This window comes from Perognathus longimembris, chromosome 22 (assembly GCF_023159225.1).
Source record: "Perognathus longimembris pacificus isolate PPM17 chromosome 22, ASM2315922v1, whole genome shotgun sequence".
NCBI classification, from domain to species: Eukaryota; Metazoa; Chordata; class Mammalia; order Rodentia; family Heteromyidae; genus Perognathus; species Perognathus longimembris.
The window spans coordinates 12,159,918-12,187,624 of NC_063182.1; the positions used below are offsets into that span (position 1 = coordinate 12,159,918).

The 27,707-nt window shown below is 39.2% G+C and overlaps 1 protein-coding gene across 2 annotated transcripts in view; it reads left to right on the plus strand.

Annotated features, from left to right (window-relative positions):
• Msh3 (mutS homolog 3) overlaps positions 1-27,707 on the plus strand; it is a 140,251-nt gene that overhangs the window by 39,225 nt on the left and 73,319 nt on the right. For both annotated transcript variants that reach the window (XM_048331084.1, XM_048331083.1), the window contains exons 9-12: positions 7,449-7,561; positions 9,431-9,545; positions 14,165-14,249; positions 16,660-16,769. In XM_048331084.1, the coding sequence (XP_048187041.1) occupies positions 7,449-7,561; positions 9,431-9,545; positions 14,165-14,249; positions 16,660-16,769 (423 nt within the window). The remainder of the gene's footprint in view (positions 1-7,448; positions 7,562-9,430; positions 9,546-14,164; positions 14,250-16,659; positions 16,770-27,707) is intronic.

Sequence of the window (27,707 nt, forward strand, 5' to 3'; positions counted from 1 at the left end):
TGTTTTTTGTTTTGTTTTTGCCTCCATTCCCTCCTCCTTCAAAGTGTTTTTTCCTTTCCTTTTGTCTCCCAAGCTTGAACACGAATCCTCTTAGTAGGACCAACCTCATCACAGAGAGAAGTACTTTCTTGTCATGTATTTGGAGACAGAATTTTTTTAATGGAGCTTTCCCTTTGAAAGTAACATAACAAAAACCAGAGCTACCGATAAAGAAGGAAAAGTCAAATCAAGCCCAGTGAACACTAGGGGGAAAAAGGGTTAAGAGACTTTAGTTTCCTTACCTCATTTTGTTCCTATATGTATTAAGCCTTTCTTCTCTGCCTGTTTTGTTTGATTTTATTATGTTTTTTAGCAAGACAGAGTCACCAGCTGAATGTCAGACTGGGTCTCCCTCAGCTCGTTTCACTGTTGGCCATGTGGCCCTTGGTGCAGGCCGCCATCTTTCTAAGGAGCTGCTGGTATCTTCTGTCTTTGCACAGCTCACAACTCCTTATTCTGTGAAACACCCAGACTTTGAGTTTTTATTGAGAAGAATGAAGAATGAATGTATCAGCTCTGAGAGCCTTGCAGCATGGCTGAAGTCGAGGTTCTTCCTCCTGCTGTGTTTGCCTTGTAGTCCACAGGGTGGCAGAGCCGCTCTAGTATCCTGTCCCCATCTGCCAGGTTCAAGTTCCGGGAATCAGAAGCTGAAAAGCCTCTCCTCTAGAAATCTTGCCATTATTATTTTTTAAATTAATTAATTTTTTCTTTGTCTTTTAGTAATCAATTTTATTTTTTGAGTGCGTTACATAGTTGAATGGTGCAATATCCTAAAGTGCTTCTTTGTTCTGCTTAGTGCATTTGGCTTAGAGTTTTTTTTCCTTGATAATAAAATCTGGCTGTGCTTTTCTGTTCTTTTTAAAAAATTTGCATTGTCTAGTATGTAGTCGGGTTATTTTTTCATCCATCTATCCTTTTTTTATTGTCAAAGTAATGTATAGAGGGGTTACAGTTACACACGTAAGGCAGTGAGCATATTTCTTACCAAACTTGTTACCTCCTCCTTTGTTTTTATTCCATCTTCCCCTCTCCCCAGTTCTCTCCCCACCCTCCCCTGAGATGTCCACTTGGTTTACAGCATATTGTCATGTAAGTATTGCTGTTGCTTTGGCTCACCTTTTACCTTTGTCTCTCCCTTCTGGTGTTTCCCTCCCCTAGTCATCTATCCTTTTCTTTTTAGCCTTTCTGAATTACTTTGCTTTTAGTTGCTTCTACAGGTAGCATAGATGGTTTTCGAGAAGATTTCAACTTTGTAATCCAAGCTGAATTTTAATTTTCTTTGATTAATAGGCAAATTTAGCTTACCTCAGCTATATCTGATAGTAGGTTATCTGTGTTGTTTTGTTACATTTTATATTTCTGTGTCTTAAAAAAATCTATATTTACTGTTTTTATGGGGTTAGTTTGATGTTTTTGTCCTAGTGATTGTTGCTATAAGTTTACATAATACCCTTAGTCTTCTAAAAAAAGTGGTCATAGTTCCCTACTGTGAGAATTGATAAAATGAATGCATTTCATATTAATTGAGTGATATTGTAACCATGTTACATTGCCTATCTTCATTGAGAAATCTCTTCCACTCCATCTTAGCCATAAAGCTTGAAACTCAATTAGGATTAGAAAAGTGAGCAAATGTAGTCACTGTATTCAATGTACAATAAGTAACAATTGAACTACATAACTTGAGGGTAGGGAAAGAAAAAGGAAAAGGGAAGAGAACAATAGAAGAGGTGACATTGGTCAAGAGGATTGTACTGGTAACCTGATATATGGAATTATAACCTCTTTGTACAACTACTTAGTCATGAAATTGAAAATAAAGAGTATGGTAGAAAACTATAGTCCCTTCCCCCAGAAAATGTTCATTTTTTTATTGTTTGCTGAACCATTTCAAATTTGATTGTATTCATGAAGCCTTAGATGGCACAACATCCTTTGTCAAAAAATAGATATTCTTATACATAGTCCTTATAAATGCCTTTAAGAAAATTAATCAGTGCACTATCATGAGTTTTCTCACAGTAGATTGTTTATAAAATTTAGTTGCTAACATCAGCATTGATAGGAAACTAGTAAGCTGACGTTTATTTGTTCACATGGAATGTTAGTTTTTGAATTTCTGTAAGTGGCCTATTATTAGACCTTTGAGAATCACCAACTTCAGACCTTCACTGACAATGAAAGATAATAGATTGGATCTCAAGGTTTGAGCGTGGACTTCATCCTTGTTGGTGTTTATCCCCATTTAACTTTTCTGGAGGCCTCACTTCTAGGTCACCATTGGTCTCTGGAGAGGGTGTAAAAAGGGAATGTGGTTTTACAACTGTTTAGGCCCAACTTAATTATATGAATGTAGATGACCTTTTTTTTTGTATAAGGTGCTTAGGGTCTTGCGAGAGCTGAGTCATGGACTGTCTTGCACACATTTCCTTGAAGATTTACATTTCCCTGTGTACCCTGGCTGCTGAAATTGTTCACATAGCGTTCTTAGCCTGCAGTTTGTGTATGACTCACCCGGGATACTTTGAAGAAATGAACATGACTCCCGCACCTCTGACTTGAGACTGAACTGGTGTTAGCACATTTGGGGAAGAAGCTTTGACTTTGGTGTGTGTCGCAGTCCCAGTTCAGATGCTGACCTGCAATATGTTACTGTTTGCAGAGTTCAGGATTGACAGCTCTGTTATTTAAGCATTTAAGTATTTAATTTAAGTATTTAAGTATTTAAGCATTATCTAATCTTAAAAAAAAATAATGTATTTGGTGGTGGTGAGGTGTGCTACATGTGAAAATGTCCAAGTAGAAATTTTACTAAAATCTAATTTCACAAAATTCTGGTAAGATCTTAACTCAGGTATGCAGGATTTCAAACAGACTTAAAGAGGAAGTGATTTGAATTTAACATATTTTTCAATTAAGGTATCTAGGAAAATACAGATAGGAGACATTATGACCTTAACCATTTTGTGAACAAAATGTTTGCATGAGGATGTTCAATATTGCATAATGAAGAATTTAATGTTCTTGTACTGCTTCCATTTCAAAACCTGGAGGATAACTGACAAGTCCATTTTTTTAAATCGCACTTAGTGAGTTTCTAGATCCATAACTACTTTTCAAACGAAGCTTTAATTAGAGCAATAATTGAGTAGCCTGTTGCTTTTCTATTCGCTGGAAGAACTTGTGTAAAAACATTGTAGAAACTCATGTAAGGTCATTCCTTGCTTTTTGAGTTGCAAATAATAACTGTGCTGCAGGCTTCTAAAAATCTAGGTGTTAAGGGAGTCTACAGGAAGATAAAGATTGATAGGAGCTTTACAGTGGCTAGGCTAATACTCTTCCCTGTGGAAAGGAAAAATACTCTTCGATTACATCACACATGGGAGGAAATGGCTCTTCTTTCTTAGGTTTCTTCCTTGATGAGCTTCTGGGTCTTAATGTCTACTAATCTATTATCTGTTCTGACTGGACCTCATACTTAATCTCTTCAAGCTCAGTTTGCTGACTTTTAAAATGAGGGTGATTCTACCAGTTTTGCAGGCATCTGTTCTGTAGCTCTTTATGCAGCAGTGCTCTGCAAACGAGAACTATTCTGCACTAGGTGCTATTCTAGACATTGGGTATAGTAAAAATGAAACTGAAGCTGGTGGCTGGTGGCTCATGCTTGTAATTTTAGCTACTGATGCTTGGTTTGAAGCCAGCCCAAGAAGACAAATCCTTGAGACTCTTATCCTCAATTTACCAGCCCAAATCTGAAAGTGGAGTTGTAATTCAAGTGTAGAGCACCAACCTTGAGTGAAAAAGAGATGCCAAACAGGAGGCCCTGAATTTAAGCCCTAGTATAATACAAGATTTTTAAAAAAGGAGGAGGGAGGGCTGGGAACGTGGCTTAGTGGTAGATTGCTTGCCTAGCATGCATGAAGCCCTGGGTTCAATTCCTCAGTACCACATAAAAGAAAAAGCCAGAAATAGCACTGTGGCTCATGTGGTAGAGTGCTAGCCTTGAACAAAAGCCCAGGGACAGTGCCTGGACCCCGAGTTTAAGCCCCAGGACTGGCAAAAAAAAAAAAAAATGGCCTACACAAACAAAAAATCCAGAAGTCACCGTGTTCATGGATTCTAGTGAGGTCTTCCATTTACATAGTGATCGGGGAAGAGCTGATTGGATAGGAGACTCTGGATGCAGACAGGAAGGTGAGGATGCCATATGCATGTCTACAGAGAGCAGTTGGGACAGCAGGGATGGAGATGCAAAGACCTGGCCTGTGGGGTTTAAGGAGTAGCTGATGGGAGCAGGAGAAGATTAGAGAAGGGATGGGGGCCAGATCACCATGTAAAATTTTTTTCTTCTCAGCCCTGTTAGAGAAGCCAGTTGTACATGGGTGGAGGTTATGTGTTTTGTTAGAGAAGTTTGAATATGCTACATGGAAGCGCAGTCCTTGCCCACATAGCAAGGCATGGGGAGTCATTGAGGGGGTTAGAAGGGAGGGGTGGCGTGTAGCGTTTCCCTTCCCAGCTCACTGACAGCTGCAGAGTGCAGGGGCTTTAGGGCTGGGGAGCACCGTGTGCTGTTCCAGAAATGTCTGGTGAGTGCTTTTAAATGTCATCATTTGATTATTTGTTACGATATATAAAATTGGAAGAAATGAGTATGAATATTTAAAAGCATTATGTAGGACTTTTTTTTTTTTTTTTAGAACTGTGTTGATGCTAATTGTTTATCCCACACTTAATCTTCCAGCTGGTTTGTATGTATTTTTCTTGTCAAGTGGAAAATTCTTCCTATAAATTTTTATTTAGGGGTTTTTTTCCTTTCTGTTTTAAAATTGATCGTTAATTAAAAATGTAATTTGTTTGACCAAGTACATTACACAGAACCTTGCTGGATTTATTTTACACATAGTTTTTCTTATAATATGACACTTATGTGTTTCCTTGTAGAAACCTTTTATTGGAGCATATCAAACCTAGGTGAAAAATGTATAAATCACAAGTGTGCAGTGCAGGACGTTTTCAGAAAGTGAACACACATATATGAACAGATCAAGAAACAGGAAATCAGGCTGGGGATATGGCCTAGTGGCAAGAGTGCTTGCCTCATATGCATGAGGCACTGGGTTCGGTTCCCCAGCACCACATATACAGAAAATGGCCAGAAGTGGCGCTGTGGCTCAGGTGGCAGAGTGCTAGCCTTGAGCAAGAAGAAGCCAGGGACAGTGCTCAGGCCCTGAGTCCAAGCCCCAGGACTGGCCAAAAAAAAAAAAAAAAAAAATAAAGAAACAGGAAATTTTGCATAGTTCAGAAACCATCTTTGTGGGTCTTTCTGTTACTACCCTCCTTCAAAAATTATTATTTCTGGTTTTGAATTTTTATGTAGTGGAATTATAGGTTTGTACTATTTTCTGATGGATTTCTGTCACTCAGTGCATTTGTTAAGTTCAAAGATTGATTCTCATGGCTGGGATTTATCCTAAGTTGGTGATTCATTCTACTACTAATAGAATTAAGATTGTTTATGCCTTGGGGCCAAGACTTGCTCCTGTACTTTCTCCTATATGCCTTGTGGTAAACACATGCTCAAACTTCTGTGGAATGTAGTTTCTGGATCACAGGACTTGTATGTGTGTAGCATTTACTGTCAAACAGTTCCAAAAGAGTTTTTATTTGCACTCCAGTATAGAGTTGTTTCCTTGTTTCCTACCATTTAATATTGTCAGCAGTTCTTTGGGTATATGTTGTCTCTTTGTGGCTTAATTTATTTCACTATAATTGATGATAGTGAGTCTTCAAAAATTATGTTTAGCCATTTAAATGTCCTCTTTTGTGTTTCTCTAACTTTTACCCATTTTTTTCTATTGGATTGTATATACTTTACTACTTCTATTGGGTTGTTTGTTCTTTATGGGTATTCTGCTTATTTTCTGGATATGAATGGAATGTGTTTACTGTAATTTTTTTTTTTTTTGGCCAGTCCTGGGCTTTGGACTCAGGGCTTCTTTTTGCTCAAGGCTAGAACTCTGCTACTTAAGCCACAGCGCCACTTCTGGCCGTTTTCTTTTCTTTTTTTTTTTTCCCCCAAATTTTTATTATCAAACTGATGTACAGAGAGGTTACAGTTTCATACATTAGGCATTGGATACATTGCTTATACTGTTTGTTACCTCGTCCCTTATAACCCCTCCCTCCTCCCCCTTTCCCTTTCCCCTTCCCCGCATGAGTTGTTCAGTTCACTTACACCAAACAGTTTTGCAAGTATTGCTTTTGTAGTTGTTTGTCTTTTTTTACCCTGTGTCTCTCAATTTTGGTATTCCTTTTCAATTTCCTAGTTCTAATACCAGTATATATGTGGTGCTGGGGAATCGAACCCAGGGCTTCATGTATATGAGGCAAGCATTCTTGCCACTAGGCCATATTCCCAGCCCCTACTGTAATCTTTTTTACTTGGGATTTTTATACCGTACTTAAGTGTCCTTTTTATATAATGTGTCTTTTAGTTAGATGTTTAGTGTATTTCTTTACAGCTCACACTTTTTGTATGTTAAACTCTGTGACCATCTTGTTATGATAAGTATGTTCCTATGTTTTTCTTCCTATATATTATTGTCTCTTTCATACTAAGATCTATAATCCATAGAGAACTGATTTTTTTTTCTTCTGGTTCTGGAGGTTGGACTCAGGGTCTTGTGGTCATGTATCATAATGAGCAAAAGAAGAAAATTGGGAACACGTCTAGATTATCTTAACTTAGATGTTTATATTCTAGCTTTATTTGTATAAATACTGTTACTGTTTGCGATTACTATATTTACACATGTCAATGCAGTGAGACAAGCTTCCAGAGTGACTGCAGCTCTTGCCTGTGACCTGGTTGATGGCGTTTGAGCCAGGCTTACTTTCGTATCGAATGCAGTGGTTCTTTCGCTTTAGTGAGCAGCAGAATCCATGATGCTGGCTCCAGTTGCATCTTTTCCAGCTGTTTACGCTGCTACCTCTACTGCACATTGCATTTCCCTCCAGATGTGATCCTGTTTCTGGCTTCTCAGTCTTGTTCCATGGATCTTTGGGTCTGTGTTTCTATCAGCTCCACAGATTCTTCATTTCTATGGCTTAGGGTCAGTATCTGAGCTGCAGGGCCTCTATTATGCTCTTCAGAACATTGGCTCCTCCTGCGCCTTTAGTTTTCTTCACAAATTTCCAGTTTATTTTGTCCAGTCGTGTGAGAACTTCATTGGGATTCTGATACATATATACATCTATGTATATATATGTGTAAATATCTACATATATGCGTATATATCTAATTTAGGGATAAATTATGTCTTAATAGATACTCATTGAAAAAGCATTGATAAAGATAGTATACACCTCTATTCATGTCTATTGAAATGTTTATTTTTATTTTCTTTCAGTGTGCGGGATGACAGAATTCGGGTGGAAAGGATGGACAGCATTTATTTTGAATACAGCCATGCTTTCCAAGCAGTTACAGAGTTTTATGCAAAAGAGATAGGAGAGATCAAAGGTAAATATTGTATCCATGTTAGCTATATTTGTCAAACTGCACTGACTTGAGATTTCGTGTGAATGTGACTTTCAGGTGAATGACAGGTAGGCAGTGATCGGTCAGAAGTAGAAGCAGCCGAGGGCAAAGCTGCTCTTCAAGAACACCAGGGCAACCATGTAGTTCACACTTACAATCTCAGCACTTAGGAGGCTGAGACGAGAAGATTACATAACTCAGGGCCTGGGCACTGTCCCTCGCTTCTTTTTGCTCAAGGATAACTCTCTACTACTTGAGCCACAGTGCCACTTCTGGCTTTTTCTGCTTATGTGGTACTGAGGAATCGAACCCAGGGCTTCATGCATGCTGAGCAAGCACTCTACCACTAGGCCACCTTCCCAGCCCTCCTTTTAGTTGTGACCATTTGGTTACTTGCTGATTTTGACATTCATTGGAGTCTATGGGGTTATTGACCAACTTTTGTTTTTGGTCACCTTTAAAGGTGGTCTATTAGTAGCTTAGCAGTTTGACAAAATGTTTAGGTTTTCTTTAGAAGACTAGCATTTGAAAGGTTGGTTGTTAGATGAAAATACCAGTACGTTAGTAATGGGACACTAACATGTTAAGTGACCACTATTTGTCTGATTTGCATTTTCTCATCAGGCATTAGTGCTTTATTTTGTCCTTACCTCGCATACATGTCAGTCCAGCTCATGTTAGTGTTCAGTTCATGGGTAGTGATATGAATACACATTTTTCCTCTTGGCTCAAACTTGGCCTTGCTCCACTTCTCATTAGACTCCATACAGATTATGTTTGTCTTTGCCACATGCTGCTGAGCTTTCATCACCAAGCATACCCCCCAACCCACCCCCAATAGCCTCATGTCTTATTAGCATTTCCTTTCTTTTTCTTTCTTTTTTTTTTTTTTTTTGGCCAGTCCTGGGCCGTGAACTCAGGGCCTGAGCACTGTCCCTGGCTTCTTTTTTGCTCAAGGCTAGCACTCAACCACTTGAGCCACAGCGCCACTTCTGGCCATTTTCTGTATACGTGGTGCTAGGGAATTGAACTCAGGGCCTCATGAATACGAGGCAAGCACTCTTGCCACTAGGCCATATTCCCAGCCCCAGCATTTCCTTTCATATGCTTCAGCATCTGGTGTTGGAAATGTCCTTGGTTTTGAACTTAGATTCTTGCACTTGCTAGGCGGGCAGTCTGTCACTGAGCCACTCCTGCCCCCAGCCTTTTGTTTTCCACGCCTGATTATTTGTCCTATACAGTCTCCCATTTTGCATTGTTTAGAATACCCTATAGGGTGCAAAGATGGAGCACGGTGATCAGGCTGAAAGCTGTCCTGGTATTTGTGGTGAGCAATGGAAATGGCTGCACCACCAACCCCTGGCATTAGCAATGTGTGGTGGTTATCCCTCCATAGCAGTTCAGATAGCTGTAAGTTAGTCCTTTTAGGAAGTATCCAGCGACCGGGATTTACCAACACTTATTAACTGTTACTCTAGGGAATACCCTATGTTGTTTCTAGTTTTTCTTTTTTTTTTTTTAACTATGATAAAAGATTTTTCAACTCACCTATAGTCACAATCTTGGAATACAGTGTGAAGTATTGAAAATGAATTGTTCTTCATAAATGATTCAGTTCATCATCAAAACAATGCTGGAGGTATTTGTAATCACCTTTTCACAAAGATGTCTCATCCAAACTTATTTTAATAATATCTAATGTTTTACATTGATACTGTTTTAAATACAATTTTATGTTTTACAGTTAAGTAATATTTAATATTTTAAACCATAAAATATATTTTATTTAGCTTAAAATTGGTTTTCAATAATAGTTTTCACATTAATGAGGGCATATGCTTTGTTTCTTAGGTTCCCAAAGTTTTTCTGGCATCGTTAACTTGGAGAAGCCTGTGATCTGCTCTTTGGCTGGCATAATAAAATACCTAAAAGAATTTAATTTGGAAAAGATGCTCTCTAAACCTGAGTAAGTAGAAAAAAGGAGGAAGGAAATGTATTAAGACACTTCATAAATCAAGTTAGAAAGGAGAATTTTGCCTGCTAATGATAAAATACCAGGAGGGTATAAGGATTAACTGTTTGACATTGCTGCTGAGCAATAATTAAAATATTTCTTAATTAAAAATACTGTCAAATTTTAGTCATGATTGCTATTTCATATATTGTTCTGGCTATATCAGTGCTTTACATTAATTGGATTAAGAAATAGTATTAAAAGTATTTTAGAAACTTTTGCCATCTTCTTTACTATTGGTCTCATTTCTATAGGCCAGACAACTTTTTACAAGAAAAATTAACTTTGTAGATATCAAGCATTTCAAAGCTGTTAATTGACTAGGAAAAAATTGACCCATAACCTATGGAGTTAAAAATGTCAGTGGGTAATTTTCTTGCCTTTCTATATTCCACTTTTACTACCCCATTGTCTTGGCTCTGTCAAGAATTACTCTCCATTGTATGATCTGGGATAAGTAAGCTCTCTTCTCCTCTGTAGTGGTAGGTGGCCTGTAGGAGTGAACTCAGTAAAATGGCAGTATCTACTAGGGTAACAAGAAGTGCTGTTGGTTCAGAGATACTGGCTACATTGCCGAGAGGTAGGTTTCTTGAGAATAATGGGCACGTATTTGATACTTTTCTCATCACAATCACCAAATACTTGACAGAAGCAATGTAAGGGTAGAAAGCTTTATTTTTAGTTTATAGTTTCAGAGGGTTCAGTGAGTCTGGGTGGGGAGGGCATGGTGCAGCTTCTATCATGGCTGATAGCAAACAGCAGACAGAGGACTGTTGACCTGTTGACCTGGTCTAGCCTTCAGAAAACATGCCTACCATCACCTACTTCCCCTGTAGCTAGACTCCACCTTCCAAAGTTTCCCTGGGAGCCATCATCTGAGGACCAAGTGTTGAACACGTGAGCCTGTGAGGACACTTTATATTCAAGCCACAGTAGAGCAGGATGGCATCATTACAGACCATGAATGAATGCCAGAAAGACATGTCCACAGAGAAAAGAAAAAGTATAACCTACTGCTTACAGCAAACTAAAAGACACTAAAGAAAACAATACAATACAAGACATGAAAGAACGTAAATGAGAAGTAGCAAAGCTTTGGAATGAAGTGATAGGATTTAAGCATGGTATACAATGAAAAGGTTAGTGTAGCTAAATGCTAACAATTTAGAAAGAAAAGACAGCTGTCCTTAGGAAGATCTGCCTGTGAGCTTGCTCTTTGACTGGACTGTAGGTTTGGAGAAGGGTTCTGCTGTTCTCTGATAAGAATGGCTCAGTGTACCTGAGACGTTTGTGCAAACAGTGCAATTCATGCTGAATACCTGGCTGCTTTCTGGGAGCTGGAATTTCATACATGGTGGAGAGAGGCTACCTGTACTCTGACCTGTCCCCATTAAAAACCCTGGATGATAATTGGCTAATGAGTTTCTCTGGTGGCTGACATCTTATACTTGTTATCCCAACTTCCTATTGGAGAAATAAGCACAGCCTTCTGTAAGTACACCAGAAGAGGACTCTGGGAAGTATGTCTCTGCTCTCCTGTGCACTTTGCCTCCTACTACCATTTTCCTTGTTTAGGTGTGCCTTGTACATTTTCATTATAATAAATCATAGCTGTTACTGCAACTGGGCTGAATCCTGTGTATCTTCCTAGCAATCATTGAATCTGACAGTGGTCTTTGTGACTGAATATAGACCTTTATTTCTTCCCTATTTAACAAGCTTATTGATAGCATTTAGGAATGCAAAGTTAGTCATTTTCTTAATTACACATCTGTTGAAAGCGAACATACAGTAATTTAATTCATAGGTAAAATTAGCTATAAAGGCTAATGATGAACTTAAGAACTCTTAAACCCACATAGAGAGCTATCTTCGAGTTTTCATACATGACTTGGGAGAGTTTTTGGTCTTTATTTCTATATTTAAACAGTGTGTTTTTCTAATTCATATACTCATGTTAATCCCTATGTAGAGATAAAAAATTATCTTAAATGATATTTAAATGGGTTGATTTTTCACACACATAAAGGTTCCTGCCTTTTTCAAAGTCAGAAAGATTGGTTTGCTTTCCCTCACTTCCTCTCTCCCTCTCCTTCCTTCCTTCCTTCCTTCCTTCCTTCCTTCCTTCCTTCCTTCCTTCCTTCCTTCCTTCCTTCCTTCCCTCCTTCTCTCTCTCTCTCTCCCTCCCTCCCTCCCTCCCTCCCTCCCTCTTTCCTTATTTCTTCTCTCCCTCCCTTCCTCTGTCCCTTCTTTTCTTCCTTCCTTCCCTTTTTTGAGAAAGTAGTGTAGAAATGATACAGTCTTGAATATCCCTGGTAAGCTCTGGGCAAGAATAGTTTTCTTCCATTTTAAAATTTGAGGAAGGAAAGTGTACTTTATGGTTTTGGTGTCTGAAATATTAATGAAATATTTTCCCATGTCATTTATAAGATTTCTATACAGATTCATACAGCATGAATTCTAGCCAAGTACTGAGGTTCAAAGCACATAAAATTTGGCTCTTCCACATGATAAATAATTTAAATTTTTTTGAATATTTCAGATCAGTGACCATACACTGTTAAATACCTATGGATGTTGGCTGATACAACCTTAGTTCAAAAATGTATATAATTCTACATGGAAATAGACACTGGCTGAAGGAAATTGATTTTCTGTTTGGAAAAGAGTCCACCTTCAAAATATTTATCAACCAAAAATATATGGGAAACCTCAAAAGCATGGTTAGTCCTTATAGCAGTTTGATAATTACTCTTTAGTAGGAATCCTTCTAATTTAAGATTGCCCAGTGGTTGATATCTTATTAAAATCAGTGCAGATGTTAACTTAAAGAAAATTCTCGCTGTATCTAATTTGAAAGTTAGATTACTTGTTTAGATAGGGCAAAAAGGAAAATAACAGAACAACTCATAGCCAATCAAACAAACAAAAAATTACAGCACATTAATGCAGTTAATGAAAAGAGCCATGACTTTTCTCTGTAAAGGACGGAGATTGTGAGCAAATCTAAACTAATGTGGTTGTTCACATTACTGGTTTCTTTTTTGATAATAGGAAAATTGGTAGTCTTCAGTAATTATATGTTAGGGCTTGAAGCCTTCTTCCTCATCTCCTCTATATCAGGTAGTATATAGATCCAAACTAAATTTTGCCACATATGTAAGTCCTTTTTTTTTTTTTTTTTTTTTTTGGCCAGTCCTGGGCCTTGGACTCAGGGCCTGAGCACTGTCCCTGGCTTCTTCCCGCTCAAGGCTAGCACTCTGCCACTTGAGCCACAGCGCCACTTCTGGCCGTTTTCTGTATATGTGGTGCTGGGGAATCGAACCTAGGGCCTCGTGTATCCGAGGCAGGCACTCTTGCCACTAGGCTATATCCCCAGCCCTGTAAGTCCTTTTTAAAAACTAATTAATTGTCCAAGTGATGTACAGAGGGGTTACAGTTTCATACGTAAGGCAGTGAGTACATTTCTTATCAAACTCGTTACCTCCTCCCTCACTTTTCTCCTGCCTTCCCTGATCCACAACCCTCATCCTCCCCCCATGTGTACAGTTGGTTTACAGCGTATTTGTCTTCTAAGTGTTGCTGTTGCCTTGGTTTGCCTTCTACCCTTTGTCTCTGCTTTTTGATGTTCCTATAAATCCTTTTGATAATCAAACACTATCACTTTTCTTTCACATAATTTAGGGACCTGACATTATTTTTATGCTTTTTAAAATACACTGTCAAGATACCATGGTACCATGGTACCATAACACCTGTAAAACCCCAGCAATTGGGTGTTGGAGGCAAGAGAATCTACAAGGCAGGCTGGGTCTCTAACTAACTAACTACACTAATTAACTAAACAAATAAATAAAGTCATTTTGTTAAGTGCTACTGGCAGAAGCAACAATTGAATTGGCTGACAAAGGAAGTTGAATTAGTTACATTTGTAATGTGTCAGTTATGATTTCTTGATGTAATCGGGAAGTGAATGTACTTTTTTAAAAAAGCTATATTGAATCTAAATTTTCAAGTCTATTTGACCGCATGGATTAAAAACATCTTGTTTTAGATATTTACAAGGACATAAGGTGAGTACAAATTCTTTGAGCTTAAGGAAATAACTTTAGCTACTTATTCTGTTTTGTACAAACAACATTGGCCACCATAGTATGTGTTGATAATTATAGAGTAAATAACATTTGTTGCAAATGTTGAGTAAAAGCTTTTAGAGTGTTTATCAAGATTATCTTGTGTTAGAACAAGAGGACAGTTTTAAGTATCTTGATGTATTTTTTTTCTGTAGCTAATTGCATAGCTTTATCCTGAAAGTGCCATCACATATTCTGCCAGTAATAAAAGACTGTTAGTTTCTATTCCTGGAGATGTAAAACAAAAGCAAAACACTGTAACCGTTACTTTCCTTCCATGTTTTTGGCTTTGGTGTTGGAGCAACGATCCTTCTGCATCAGCACCGGCATTAATGGAAGACAAGTAGCCCCGTGAATTCTCATCTGTGTTGCTCAATTAGTTTTTCAAAATTTCTTTGTGCACTATGTTTTGACTTGTTATATTTCAATCTTTTACAGGAATTTTAAACAGCTGTTAAGTGAAATGGAATTTATGACCATTAATGGAACAACATTAAGGAATCTGGAAATCCTACAGAATCAGGTCAGGTCAACGTGAGGGCCAGTTGATTCAAAATGGTTTTGAAACAAAAATGATGCTAGAGTATGAGGCTGTCCTTCAGAGTGCAGATAAAAATAACAACAGTGCCTTCAGCTGATTGCTCTGCCTGTGCATTACTGGAACACTATAGCAATCACTTCTTTGAAAAATCCTTTATCCTCAGTATATTTCTTTGAGTTTATATTTTCTTCCTCCCTTCTCAAGGCTAGTGCTCTACCACTTGAGCTACAGCTCCACTTCCAGCTTTTTAGGTAGCTAATTGGAGAGAAGAGTCTCATGGACTTTTCCTGCCTGGGCTTCTTTGAATCACCATACTCAAATCTCAGCCTCCTACATAGGCTTATAGGCCATTTCACTAGGCTTATAGGCAAGCTGGCACTAGGCTGAGCTTTTTTTTTTTGCCAGTCCTGGGGATTGAACTCAGGGTCTGAGAACTGTCCCTAGCTTCATTTTGCTCAAGGCTAGCACTCTACCACTTGAGCCACAGCACCACTTCTGGCTTTTTCTATATATGTGGTGCTAAGGAATTGAACCCAGGGCTTCATGTATGCAAGGCAAGCACTTTACCCCTAGGCCATATTCCCAGCCCCCCCTTTTTTTTAAGGGTGCTATTTTTAATAATCTAATGCTATTTCATATTGATAATTTTTTGTCATCATTTCTATATTAAATATTCCTTTGGAAAGGTACCTTTGAAAATTAATATGAAGTGGATTTTCTTTGTCAGGTTGCTTGGGTCTTTTTCCTACATACCTTTAACTTGTGCTATGTCTGCAATATTATTTCATTATTCAGAATATAAAACAAGTTATTGTGGTATGCAATTTGCCTAGTAAATATAACACGTCAACAGCTTTCATTGTTTGTCCTTCATTGATGAATTAGGTAAGTGATTGGTTTTACTTATTAAATTATCACTTGGAAGTGTTGGTGGCTCATGCGTCTGATCCTAGCTATTCAGTAAATTAAGATCTGAGGATCAAGTTTCTAAACTATCCAGTGCAAGTAAATCCTTGAGACTCTTATCTTTAATTAGCCAGAAAAATGACTGAACTAGAAGCATGGCTCAAGTGTAGAATACTAGCCATAAACAACAAAGCTGAATGAGAGCTTAGGCCCTGTGTTCAAGATCCAGTAATGGCCCCTCTCCCTACAAAAAGGTCACTTGGGAAAGTGTGAGATACTGTGTTATAAAACAGTGTTATAACAACGTCATCAAGAAATAAAACACTTTCAGATAAAATAAAAATGCTAATTCCAAATCATTTGGTTAAGTAGTCAGAAATCTGAGCCATCTGAGTGAAGTGATTGAAAGCTCTTCAGAAATACTTTATCACTGCTGCCAAGTAGACACTGAATTTGTTTCCCTGATTCTTGGATGCGAGTGGAGTAGTATACTCCAGCCAGACTTACAGTGCTCATTAACATTTTCATCCTGTCATTCCATGATGGAGAGGCTGCAGATCTCTTTCACACATTTCCATCAGCTCTGCACATGGAACTAGGGTAAGAAATGAAACAGGAATGAGGCCATTTCTGCATGGGTTGTTGAAGAAGAGCTCCTGCAAAGCTTACAGACATAGCCCTGGCACTCCAATTTTTGCTTCGTCCTGCCACACCTTCCATGTTCAGTCTTACCAGAGTCAGTTCTGAAAACCAGTTCCTAAGGCAAAAGTCATCTTAGATCAAAATCTCCTTTTCAGTTTTCTTCTGCTGTCAGAGAGTGGAACCTGTAGAGACAGAAGCTGACATTCACTCCCTGTGTTTGCAGGTTAACCTTGGTCTCCATTTTCATGGAAGCTACTGAATAATTTAATCAATAGCCAAAAATGCACAGACAGTCCTTTTTCTTTGTAAAAATATCAATATTTATCTTGTGTGAATGTATGTATATGAGCCACACAGTTTTAGGCATGTATAACACTTAAAATTTGGTAAGTAATATAATTAGGGCAAATGAACACTTAATAGTTTGACATAAATATAACTAGTTACAATTTTTTTCACTGTCTTTAAGTAATATAATTTTATTGTTATTATTAAGGTATTGTATAGAGGCAAAAATAAAAGTTTAAAAAAAAAACAAGCAGGGGCTGGGGATATAGCCTAGTGGCAAGAGTGCCTGCCTCGGATACACAAGGCCCTAGGTTCGATTCCCCAGCACCACATATACAGAAAACGGCCAGAAGCGGTGCTGTGGCTCAAGTGGCAGAGTGCTAGCCTTGAGCGGGAAGAAGCCAGGGACAGTGCTCAGGCCCTGAGTCCAAGGCCCAGGACTGGCCAAAAAAACAAAACAAAAAAAACAAGCAAGCAGTTGAAACAATGTGGTAACTTAACTCCCTACCCCATAGGACATAGTTACAATTTTTGTTTTTTTCTAAATTTTTCTTAGACTGATCTGAAGACCAAAGGAAGTTTACTTTGGGTTTTAGACCACACTAAAACATCATTTGGGAAGCGAAGGTTAAAGAAGTGGGTGACCCAGCCACTTCTTAAATTAAGGTAAAGTGTATTCTTTTTAACTATGTTTCATCTGAAATTATAAAATTAAACATGGTATTCTCTTTAAAGTTAAGGTTTTTGTGGCTTAGAAAAGCAGTTTTAAATTGGGGGAAAGTTTTTTAATTTGTAACTGTCAATAGACTATCTCCTGGTGTTCAGATTCTCCTCCCCCTCCTCTCCCTCTACCCCACCCCCCACTCCCAGGAGCAAGCTTGCTTGTAGACTGGAAGACTTGGGCTCTGTGAGATCATGAGTGGTCCAGTTAGTTGTGAGGAACTTGATGGCAAGGCACAGAAATGGAGGGAGGCGCGTTAGTGATTGTGAGGGTGGAGGTGATAGGATCAGAGCTGGCTTTGGAGAAAGGTGGCTACCTAGTGGTAGTGCTGGTGGTGAAGTTGGCAAATTCATGGAGAGTCTCTGAGGAGCAGCACTAAGCCAACCAAAGCTTGATGGCTGAAATCCTCAGTGTGACATTACAAAAGCAGAGTTTGTATACTGGGAGCTCCTTCCATGCAGACACTTGAGTCTTGTACCTAAAACAGGGATGTCCAAGGCTGGGTGCTGGTGGCTTATGCCTGTAATCCTAGATACTCAGGAGGCTGAGATCTGTCTGAGGACCACGATTCAAAGTCAGCCCTGGTGGTAAAGCCCATGAGACTCTTATCTCCAGTAAACTACTCAAAAAAGCCTAAAATGGTGCTGTGACTCAAGTGGTAGAGCAAAAGAAGCTCAGGAACGGTGCCTAGGCCCAGAGTTCAAGTCCCAGGACCGGCAACAAAAAACAGGGGTATCCAAGAGTGTTTGCACATTAGAACTATCCAGGAGCTTCACCTGGATGCCTGTGTCTCACTATAAGAATTGTGGTTGTATTCGTCTCTGTTGTACTTGGGGTGTTGGGATTTTTAAAAAGCTCTACAGATGACTCTGATCATGACTCAGGTAAATGTAGGGACTCTAACCTAGAACAGTATCTGGCAGTAGCAGAAACCCCGTTAACGTGCACTGAATAGACAGTGTTATTTATGGAGTTCGTACTATATATGAATATTTAATACTCAGAATCCTTGAAGTAAAGAAAAAAGTCCTAAGAGCTTCAATACCTGTGTAGTGTCTCACAGGTGGTAGAGCTAAAGCCCAGCTCTAAAACCAGGATGGACTCCATGTGGCTCATCCAGAAAGTGGTGACCCTACATTCTGTTAGCCGAACAGGTCAATTCTAGTAACAACACCCTCAGCCTGGAAATGGTGAAATTCCTCCCCACAGGTCTGGTTTAAAGAATAAAATGAGGCAGTAATCCTGACTACCATGTTTTGGTTCTTTATTTCATACCGGGCACTTTGCTAGGGGCTTTCTATTTCTATGATTGTGTCTTTTAAACCTCACTAAGTAGATCTGATTATTAGCTCCATTTTACTCAGGGATTAGTAAATCGTGAAAAACAGTTGCTACTGTTACTGTGGGCCTTGCTCTAAAACACTACCGATGAAGTTGATTACCAAGGTGCTTTGATTTTCTTTAATCATACTGACCATAAGACATGGGAAATTAAGAAGTAAAGAAGAAATCCTGAAAATGGAAGTATCTTTTAATTTAGTGTTGGTAAGAAATTAGGAGACCCTGTGGAACAAAGGCAGGCAAGATGGCTTTCTGTAGTCACTCTGGACAACGATGTAGGAACATCTAGTTAATATAGTAACCTGCAAATCTGTCCTGGGAGCCTCTCGCTCCCTCTGCACACATGTCCAGGAAGCAGGAACGAAAGGATGTTCTGGCTGATGGGAAGACATCTGCCATACCACAATGTGAACCATGTTATGTGCTTGGTTGAAAGCCTGAACGGAAACAGACTCACTCACAGAAGCTTGTATGTGAATTAAAATTTTTATTTTCAATGTTAAGGCTCCTTTGTAAAATGTGTATAATCAGGAGTAATTAGAGATAAAATCAGTAGACCATGTTGTCTGCTCTTGGTGGCTGAATTCAGGGTCCCTTGGGAACCAGTCGAATCCTGATGTATTTTTGCAGAGCTTTATTCTAGCCTAATACTTACATTAGCCCCAAATAAACACAAAGCCATTTGCTTTGCTCTTTTCATTTTAGCTCATAATTTAAAAAAAACTTTTCTCTTTCTTATCCATTGCAATGCATTTCAAAAGAATTCTACTTAAATCCAAATGATACTTGCAATCTATTCCCCCCAGAAAATGCCTACAGAAAATCTTGAGCAGAGTAGTCAGTGCTCTGCTCCATATTTATTTATTTTTTTGCCAGTCCTGGGCCTTGGACTCAGGGCCTGAGCACTGTCCCTGGCTTCTTTTTTTTTTTTTTTTCTCACTTGAGCCACAGCGCCACTTCTGGCCCTTTTCTATATATGTGGTGCTGGGGAATCGAACCCAGGGCTTCATGTATACAAGGCAATCACTCTTGCCACTAGGCCATATTCCCAGCCCCATATTTATTACTGCTCCCTTTGCCTTTCTGAAGTTATAACACAAGACCTGTGTGCATCACACCAGCGCTTCATCCAGGCTACTGTTCTGTCTCTGACATTGACAGCCAGATACGACTTTAGAGTCTGGTTTTCATCTGTAGTGAGATCATAGAACAAATAGTGTCTGACAAGGGAATTTAGCAAGATAAAGCATATCTCCCCAAGTTCTGCCAGTTTTTGCAAGTCATCTGTGGATTCTCTTAGGTCCCTTAAGAGTCTCTTAGTTTTTATAGCACTTTATTTCAGTGCATATTTATTTCTCTTCTCTTTTGTGTTCTCTTCTACCCTCCCCTCCTCCCTTCTCCTCTCCCTTTCTCATCAGGGCTTTAACCTAAAGCCTGGTGCTTTCACTTGGCTTGCTTGCTTGATTTGCACTCTACCAGTTGAGCCACATCTCTAGACCAACATTTCACAGGTTATTTTGGAGTTTAAAACGTTTCTGCTCAGGCTGACTTCAAACTGTAAGCCTCCAGATCTCAGCCTCCTGAATAGCTAGGATTACAAGTGGGAGCCTTTGGCATCTGGCTGATTTTTGTTTTTGTTTTTTTGTTTCATTTCTTTTCGTGATGCTGTCAATCAAAGCCAGGGTGTTGTACATGCTAGGCAAGAGCTCTATCCTGAGCTACATCCCCAGCCCTTTTTCTTTGTGTTTTTAGCCTTCTTTAGGTCTCAGAAAACCACAGTCAGAAATGCAGGAGAAATTTTTACCCCCATTACCATTTATTCTATCAAATGACCTTTTTGGTGCAGAATTTTATTAGTGACTTAAAAAATATAAATGGTTTTCCCTTATTCTGACTATTATGTTTACTGAATTCACTTAAGCTTTTGAGACTGGAGTTGCATTACTGCTCCTACATTGGCTTTTATAAATAGTGTATTTTGGTTATTATATGTTATGATCTGTAGTTTTTGTTTTGTCCTGAGCCTAGGGCTTGAACTCAAGACCTGGATGCTGTTCCTGAACTTTTTTACTCGAGGTTGGTGCTCTACCACTGCTCTATTTCTGGCTTTGTTGATGTTTAATTTAAAATAAGAGTCTTATGGATTCCCTGCTTGGGTTAGCTTTGAATCATGATTTGTAAATCTCAGCTTCCAAAGGATATAGATTACAGGCATGAGCCCAGCTAAGTTTTTTTCTTTTTTCCTTTTACCAGTCCTGGGGCTTGGACTCAGGACCTGAACACTGTCCCTGGCTTCTTTTGCTCAAGGCTAGCATTCTGCCACTTGAGCCACAGCACCACTTCTGGCAGTTTTCTGTATGTGTTGTGCTGGGAATCGAACCCAGGGCTTCATGTATACAAGGCAAGCACTCTTGCCACTAGGCCATATCCCCAGCCAAGTTTTTCTATTTTTAAGCAAGATTTTTCAGTGTACTTTGCTAGCTTCTTGTAAATGGATGTCACATTATCAAGTAATTAGTTTTAAAACATTTTAAAATTAAACAAATTAGATTGGATTTGTTTTTTAGATTTCTCTAGTTCTTTGTATTGACATGGCTCCATCAATCGTATGTATTCCTGTGTATATATATATATACAGTACATTTATATATACATATGTTAAAAAACTGGGTTGGGTTTATATCCCAGATACATCTGTCTCATATATGTGTTGAGTCTTTTAAATGATATTTTGAACAAAATAATCAACTTCTGAGGCAGATTTGATTGTCTCAGATGTATTTAAAGGCTAATAAGTGAGGGTGAAGCTCAGTGGTAGAACATAGAGCAAACAAGTATGAACACACACACACACACACACACACACACACACACATACACACACACACCCTCTTTCCTTCTTTGACATACCTGGACCTGGGCCTATAATGTACAGAGTGCTTGCCCTTAGCAGTGTCCCTCAGTTGTATAAGATAGTTAATTTGTGTGTGTGTGTGTGTGTGTGTGTGTGTGTGTGTGTGTGTGTGTGTGTGTGTATCCATCGCTCTCAGGGACAGGGAGGTTCCTCTTCTCAAAGAATCTGTAATCCACTTCTACAACTAGTAGAAGCTCTGCATGACAAAGGACATAACTAACAAGATATTTAGAAAGCCCAAAGGATGGAAGAAGATTTTTACCATTAAACATCAGACAAAGGTCTCATATCTAAAATATACCTAAACCTCAAAGAATGAAAACTCCTCAAAATAAGCCCTCAGAGAAAAAACAACCCAATTGATAAATGGGCTAAAGAGAGATTTTTCAGAGGAAGAAGTAAGAATGGCCAATAGACACATGAAGAAATGTTCAACATCTCTGTTAATAAAAAATGCCAATCAAAGCAACATTGAGTTTCCACCTCACCCCAGTTAAAATGGCCATTATTAAGAAAACTAACAATAACAAATGCTGGTAGGGGATGTGGCCAAAAGGCAACTCTACTACACTGTTGGTGGGAATATAAATTTGTTCAACCACTCTGGAAAGAAGTATGGAGGTTCCTCAAAGGACTAAATGTAGAGCTACCCCATGATCCAGCAATCCCACTCCTGGGCATTTATCCATTTGAACACAAACAACACTCTACTAAAGCAAGCATCACAACCCTGTTCACTGCAGCATTGTTTACCATAGCTAACATATGGAATCAACCCAGCCCCTCAGTGGACGAATGGATCAGGAAAATGTGGTATTTTACTCATCCATTAGGAAGAATGATATTGTACCATTTGTAAGGAAATGAAAAGACTTGTGAAGACATTAAGTGAAGTAAGCCAGACCCAAAGAAACATAGGTTGCCTGTTTTCCCTCATTTGTAATAGCTAGAATGTGCCTGTAAATCTACAAGTAAACACACTGACTGATTAAACATACACAGACACACACACACTGGGGCATGATAAATTGCATAGGTCTCTATGCATTCACCCAGTGAGGCTAAAGGAGGAAATACATAAGAGTGGTTGACAAAGGCTCAATAGCTATTTGCATATAATCATATACATAAAATAATATTTATGAGATAAACTCCAAGAAAAGGAAATGAGACTTTTTTTAGTTGCTGTTGCTGTTTTGGCTTTCTTTTTCTTTTTTCTTGTTTGCTAGTCTGTCTTTGGGAGGGTAAGGGGAGCACAGAAAAAGGTAGAACATAGGGTGAACAATGTAACTATTCACTAGACATTTTATGGAAAATGAGCAGTACACCTTGTGTGTGGGGATGGAGGGAAAAACTGAGAGAGTGAGAGAAGGGGAGACATGGTTCAGAAAGAATTGTACTCATCTGACTTACGGAAGTGTAAACCCTCTGTATATCACCTCTACAACACCAATAAAATAAACAACCACTAGTAGAAGCTGTCCAACACCCTATAACTCAATACCATAATTAAAAGAAATAAAAGGATGCTTTTAGAATACAAATTGGATTTTTAGACAACTGCTCAAGAGAGATGAGGATATGAAGTTTTGTGCTTGGCACTTAAATTACATAAATAAATAAGTAAAATTAAGGGACTAGAAACTTGTCTGTGCTAGGAATTAGCTCGTTGACTACATCTTGGTGTGATTTTCTAAAGTGCCAAGTACATTATAGTGGCAATTAATTCTCTTGAATAATTGAATGGCTCTTATTTTGGTAAACCCATATGTTTGAAGTGTTAATGGTTTCTAAATGACCAAGCAGTAGAACGTTACATATTTCCTTCTACTTAGCATTTCATTTATACTAACAAAACAAAATCCCAGGCTTCACTGGAAAGACTTGAATTAACTACACTGGGAGGCCCTGCCCGTGATTTGTGGTTTCCCATGTTCTGTGAGCCTGTGGACACAGGTCCCCCCTGGTGGAATGGTTTACTCAGCCCAGTGCACACATGACTGCTCATGAATGAAGGGAGAGCAGGGTGGGGGGGAGTGGCACATACCTGACAGTCATGACTGATCACTCTGGCTCCATGCCAGAGCTACTTCTGGCAGCCACTGCCAGGAGAAAAGTGGACCCCAGGGGCTGTCCCTCACCCACGTGGCAGTCTGTCAGTGCATGTGGATTCACCAGCATCTCTTGGTGAGCTAGCCAGGAACTAGGAGTTGGCCTCTGCTTTGTGCTGTGATGCTTGGGCCCTCATTGAAATCTAGATCAGCTCAATTGACCAGCAGTAAATGGCAGCTTTTCCTGTAGCTGAGAAGAGGAATTCACGGAGCATGAGGATGACAAGGAGATCGTATATGTTTTCCCTTTGTGGCTCCCTGGTTTTGTCCCTCTCCATCTTCATGCCATCAGTGGTAATAGTTATCATTCACACTGTTTTTGACTAACAGCCAGGCACAATAGCTGCTAACCTCATCACCCAGTTCATCTCCAAATGTGAAGGACTCTGCTGGAACCCACATGTTGTCCTTGGATCTTCAGTGGTGAAGAAGAATCTCTTTGATCCCCAGAACCTTAAGTCCATTGTTTCTTGGTATCTGGGATAAACTTCTTTTATTACATATTGTAAGAACATCTGTCACTACTATAGGGAATCTTGGAGTAATACTGTTACCACTGTCTTTTTGGCAGTACTGCTTCTTGCTTTGTTACCTGGCTCTCTACCAAATCCCTCTCACTGCGTGCACTTGTGGAATGATTCCTTGTTCTGGTGGTCTAACATATTCCTCTATTAGAGTTTCTTGGAAAGTCTCCTAACTACTTTTAATTAGATAATGATTCTAAGGTATATAAACTTGAGAACATTTTATAAGTCATTTTTATTCATTTTCATTTTTCATCTACCTATGGAGGATAAAAATGGAAATGTAGCTAGTGCAAGGATGGGAAATTTGTGGTTAAAAACAACAACCACATACTCAGTTCCTTCTCCTTGCCCATTTAGACATCTATAATTGGTCATAACCTGCTTTTTTAAGGCAGCCTATTAACCACTCTCAACATAGTGGTATATACAGTACTTCTCATCACTTCCTGCCAGCGTTAGTGCAGATTGCAGGGCTAGCGCTCCTGGTTTAATTCTTTCTTGTTTACTCGGCACAAAATACCTGATTGTGTATTTATGATTTAGGGTTTGTCATGGTGTAGTTATTTCAAGACTTTTTTGTGTGTCATTGATCCCTTCTCCATGCTGTTCTTTATGCTATCTACAAACAAATTTGTAGCAATGATTATGAGATCAGTTAACATTTACTGAACAGTTTCTGAGCAGCAGGCACTGTTTGCCAAGTGCTTGACTTGTATCATTGAATTCTCAAAGTAACACCAAGAGTTGGGGCCCATTGCTCTTCTCCTTTTACTGATGGAGAAACTAGGATATGGCTCAGTAATTGGTGAATGCCAAAGCCTGGATTTGAATTGAGGCCACTTGCCTTCTGAGCCCAAATTCCTTAACCTGTTAGCTAGAGAAGAATTGAGTTAAAACCCAAATGATTGCTAATGAACATGATGCTTTTGCCTGTGCTGACCCCAGGCTGGAATAAATCTGCCTTCCTTTGTGAGTGTTTAAAGGTTCCAAATCAACACAGCACAATCTAAGAGATTTATAGAATTTGCGTCTGTTCGACTTTGTTTCTGGGAAAGTTCATAATCATTTCTTAGATTTTTTAATAAATTCTTTGCTGTTATCTTTCTATATTTTGGGAAGCCTCTAATTCTTGAGACAGTAGCTGTCTGTGTAGGCTGTCTTCTGCATTCACAGATGGCATCATTTCATCTCTCCTCAAACCATCTGTAGCACTAACCCAGTCTATTCCACTTGGTGTCATCTTTCATTTATGCAGGAATGAGTTATTAAAGTAAAACTTTCTATTTGTATGGCATTTTGGGTAAATGTTGGAGTAAAACATTGATTTATTTTGTCATAACAACCCTATGCCAAGAAAATTTATTTATTTTTGGCCTCATCTTGACTTACTTTATACAGTCTGTGGAGTGGAATCCAGCAACGGTGTATTGAATGCAGGCAATTTTGGAGCTGTAGGAATGAAGGAAGGATCCCTGACCATACTGACTTGATAGTCTAGTAGGGAAGACAGTTACATAGCAAATGCAATTGAAGAAGAAAAGAGCAAGCGTGTGATGTGGGAAAAGGACAGTGACAGGATTCTATCTGTTCTGGGCATCTAGAAAACCCCTGCAGAGGCAGAGTTGGTGAAGTGGAGGTTAGTAGGCACTCCGGAGGAGGAAGTGTCTTTCAGTCAGAGCAGCAAGTGAGAAAGCCCCGAAAGCAGAGAACTTGAAGTGGCCAGGGTATTGGAAGAGGTTTAAAATGTGACATTAGCTTACAGTGGAAGCCAGTGAGGGGGTGATCTGAAGTGGAGACTTCATGGGTAAGCAAGGATCTTGTAGGTCAACTAAGGATTCTGGCTTAAGGAACATAAGTTTAGTGGCAAGTCATCAAATTGCCTGAGGCAGATGTGTGCCATGGTGGCTTTGAGTTTTAGGAATATCATTCAGGCTGCAGTATGGAGAATGGGTTACAGATGGTGATGGAGTAGAGGTGGGATGAAAGTTAGGAGGTTGTTTCACTTGTCTCTGGGAGGAATGATTTTGGCATAGACCAGAAAAGTGGCATTAGAAATGGAAAGAGTGGATGGATTTTGGGGACTATCCTGCTATGACTGGAGAAGCCAGTCTAGACATCCTAAAAGCTTGATTGTGTTTGATACAAGTAGGTGAGAGCCAGAGAAAAATGAAACAAATGAAGGTGGTAGAGTCGCTTCAAATTGTGGAAAAGCATAATCTCACAAGGTATACTTATATAGACACTAAAGATGAAAACATTACCTAATTATAAAAAGACTGTCAGTCATTTAAGCAAGATAGCAATGTAAAGTCTACCCTTCACATTAGCACATGAAATACCAGCAGGACTTAGAAAGACAAACGTGTGTATTTACCTTATGTCTGCTTTTTCACCAAAACATTAGTTCATTCTTTCATCCAGTCATTTATAGATATTTATTTATTTTAAATGCTGTTACTAGTTCTTGAACTCAGGGCATTGAGCATTTTTTGATCTAATTGAAGATAAGAGTTTCTTAGATTTGTCTGCTTGGGCTGGATTCCTACTTTACTCCTTAGATCTCAGCTTCCTGAGTAGCTAGGATTCCAGGTGTGAGCCACCAGTGCCTGGTTCCTGTACTTATTTATTTAAACTAAATTTTAGGCTGAGAATGTGGCTTAGTAGTAGAGTACTTGGCTAGCATGCATGAAGCCCTGGGTTCGATTCCTCACTACCACATAAACACAAAAAGCTGGAAGTGGCAATGTGGCTCAAGTGGTAGAGTGCTGGCCTTGAGCAAAAGAATCAGGGACAGTGCCCAGGTCCTGAGTTCAAGCCCCAGAACCAGCAACTAAAATAAATAAATAAAAACAAAGTAAGTGTTACTGAGTGCCAGGCTTGTTACTACTAGACCTATTTGTTATCGCATTCGTTAATATTGCACTGGTTGCCATTCCCAGAACTTTGATGTTTTCAGGTACTTAATGGCCACATCTTACTTAGGATGCACTTAGGCAATTGGGTATCCATTTTAAGTTGACTAGCCTTATCACCCCTTCCCAACTGGCATATCACTTACTGTGTATCCCTGCTGAAAAAGTCTTGCATCCCTAATCTTCCATGTCTTCTGAGGCCATATTATCTGCATTTTGCACCGCTACTTCCCTCCCTAACCTTTGCCCATGCTCCTTCAAGGTCCTTAATCAACAATTGGTACAGCTAGTTGTCTTATTGTTCCTGAGCGGCAAAACCAATACAGTTAATAAAACAAACACCTCTGCTTTAGCAAAGGAACTACAGCTATTACAGCAATCACACCTTCAATCACAGTGGTTTAAATATGAGAGGTTTATTTCCTGCTAGTAAGGTTATTTGGTAGCAGATGTGAGAGGCTTCTTTGAGCTCAACATCTAGCTGGCAAAGATCTCACTGCGTGAGACCGTTTCTTTGGGCCAGGGCTTAGAGTGGCTTACAGTATTCCTAGGCTGAAAGGGACTCAGATACAGGGCTGCACCTAAATGCAGAGGAAGCTGGGAAATGTATTTTGTATTTGCTTTGTGAACTGGTCTCTGCCACAAACCAGCTAATGACTCTTAGTACCTGCACTTTGATTCAAATGGTGGGAAGAGGGAAGGAAGGACCAGAGAACTTTCTTGTGCTTTTCTAAGTGGCTGTGACATTAAAATGAGAAATGGAGTCAGGTGCTGGTGGCTCATGCCTGTAACTTTAGCTACTCAGGAAGCTCAGATCTGAGGGTCATGGTGTGAAGCAAGCTAGATCAGGAAAGACCTTGAGACTCTTACTTTGAATTAACCACACACACACACACACACAGCCAGATGTGAAGCTGTAGCTCAAGTGCTAGGTGCTAACCATGAGGGAAAGGAAAAAGAAAAACCAAACAACAAAACTCAGGAACAAAACCTAGGTCCTAATTCAAGCCCGAGGACCAACACCAAAAAAAAAAAAAAAAAAAAAAAAAAAAGTGGGGCTGGGGATATGGCCTAGTGG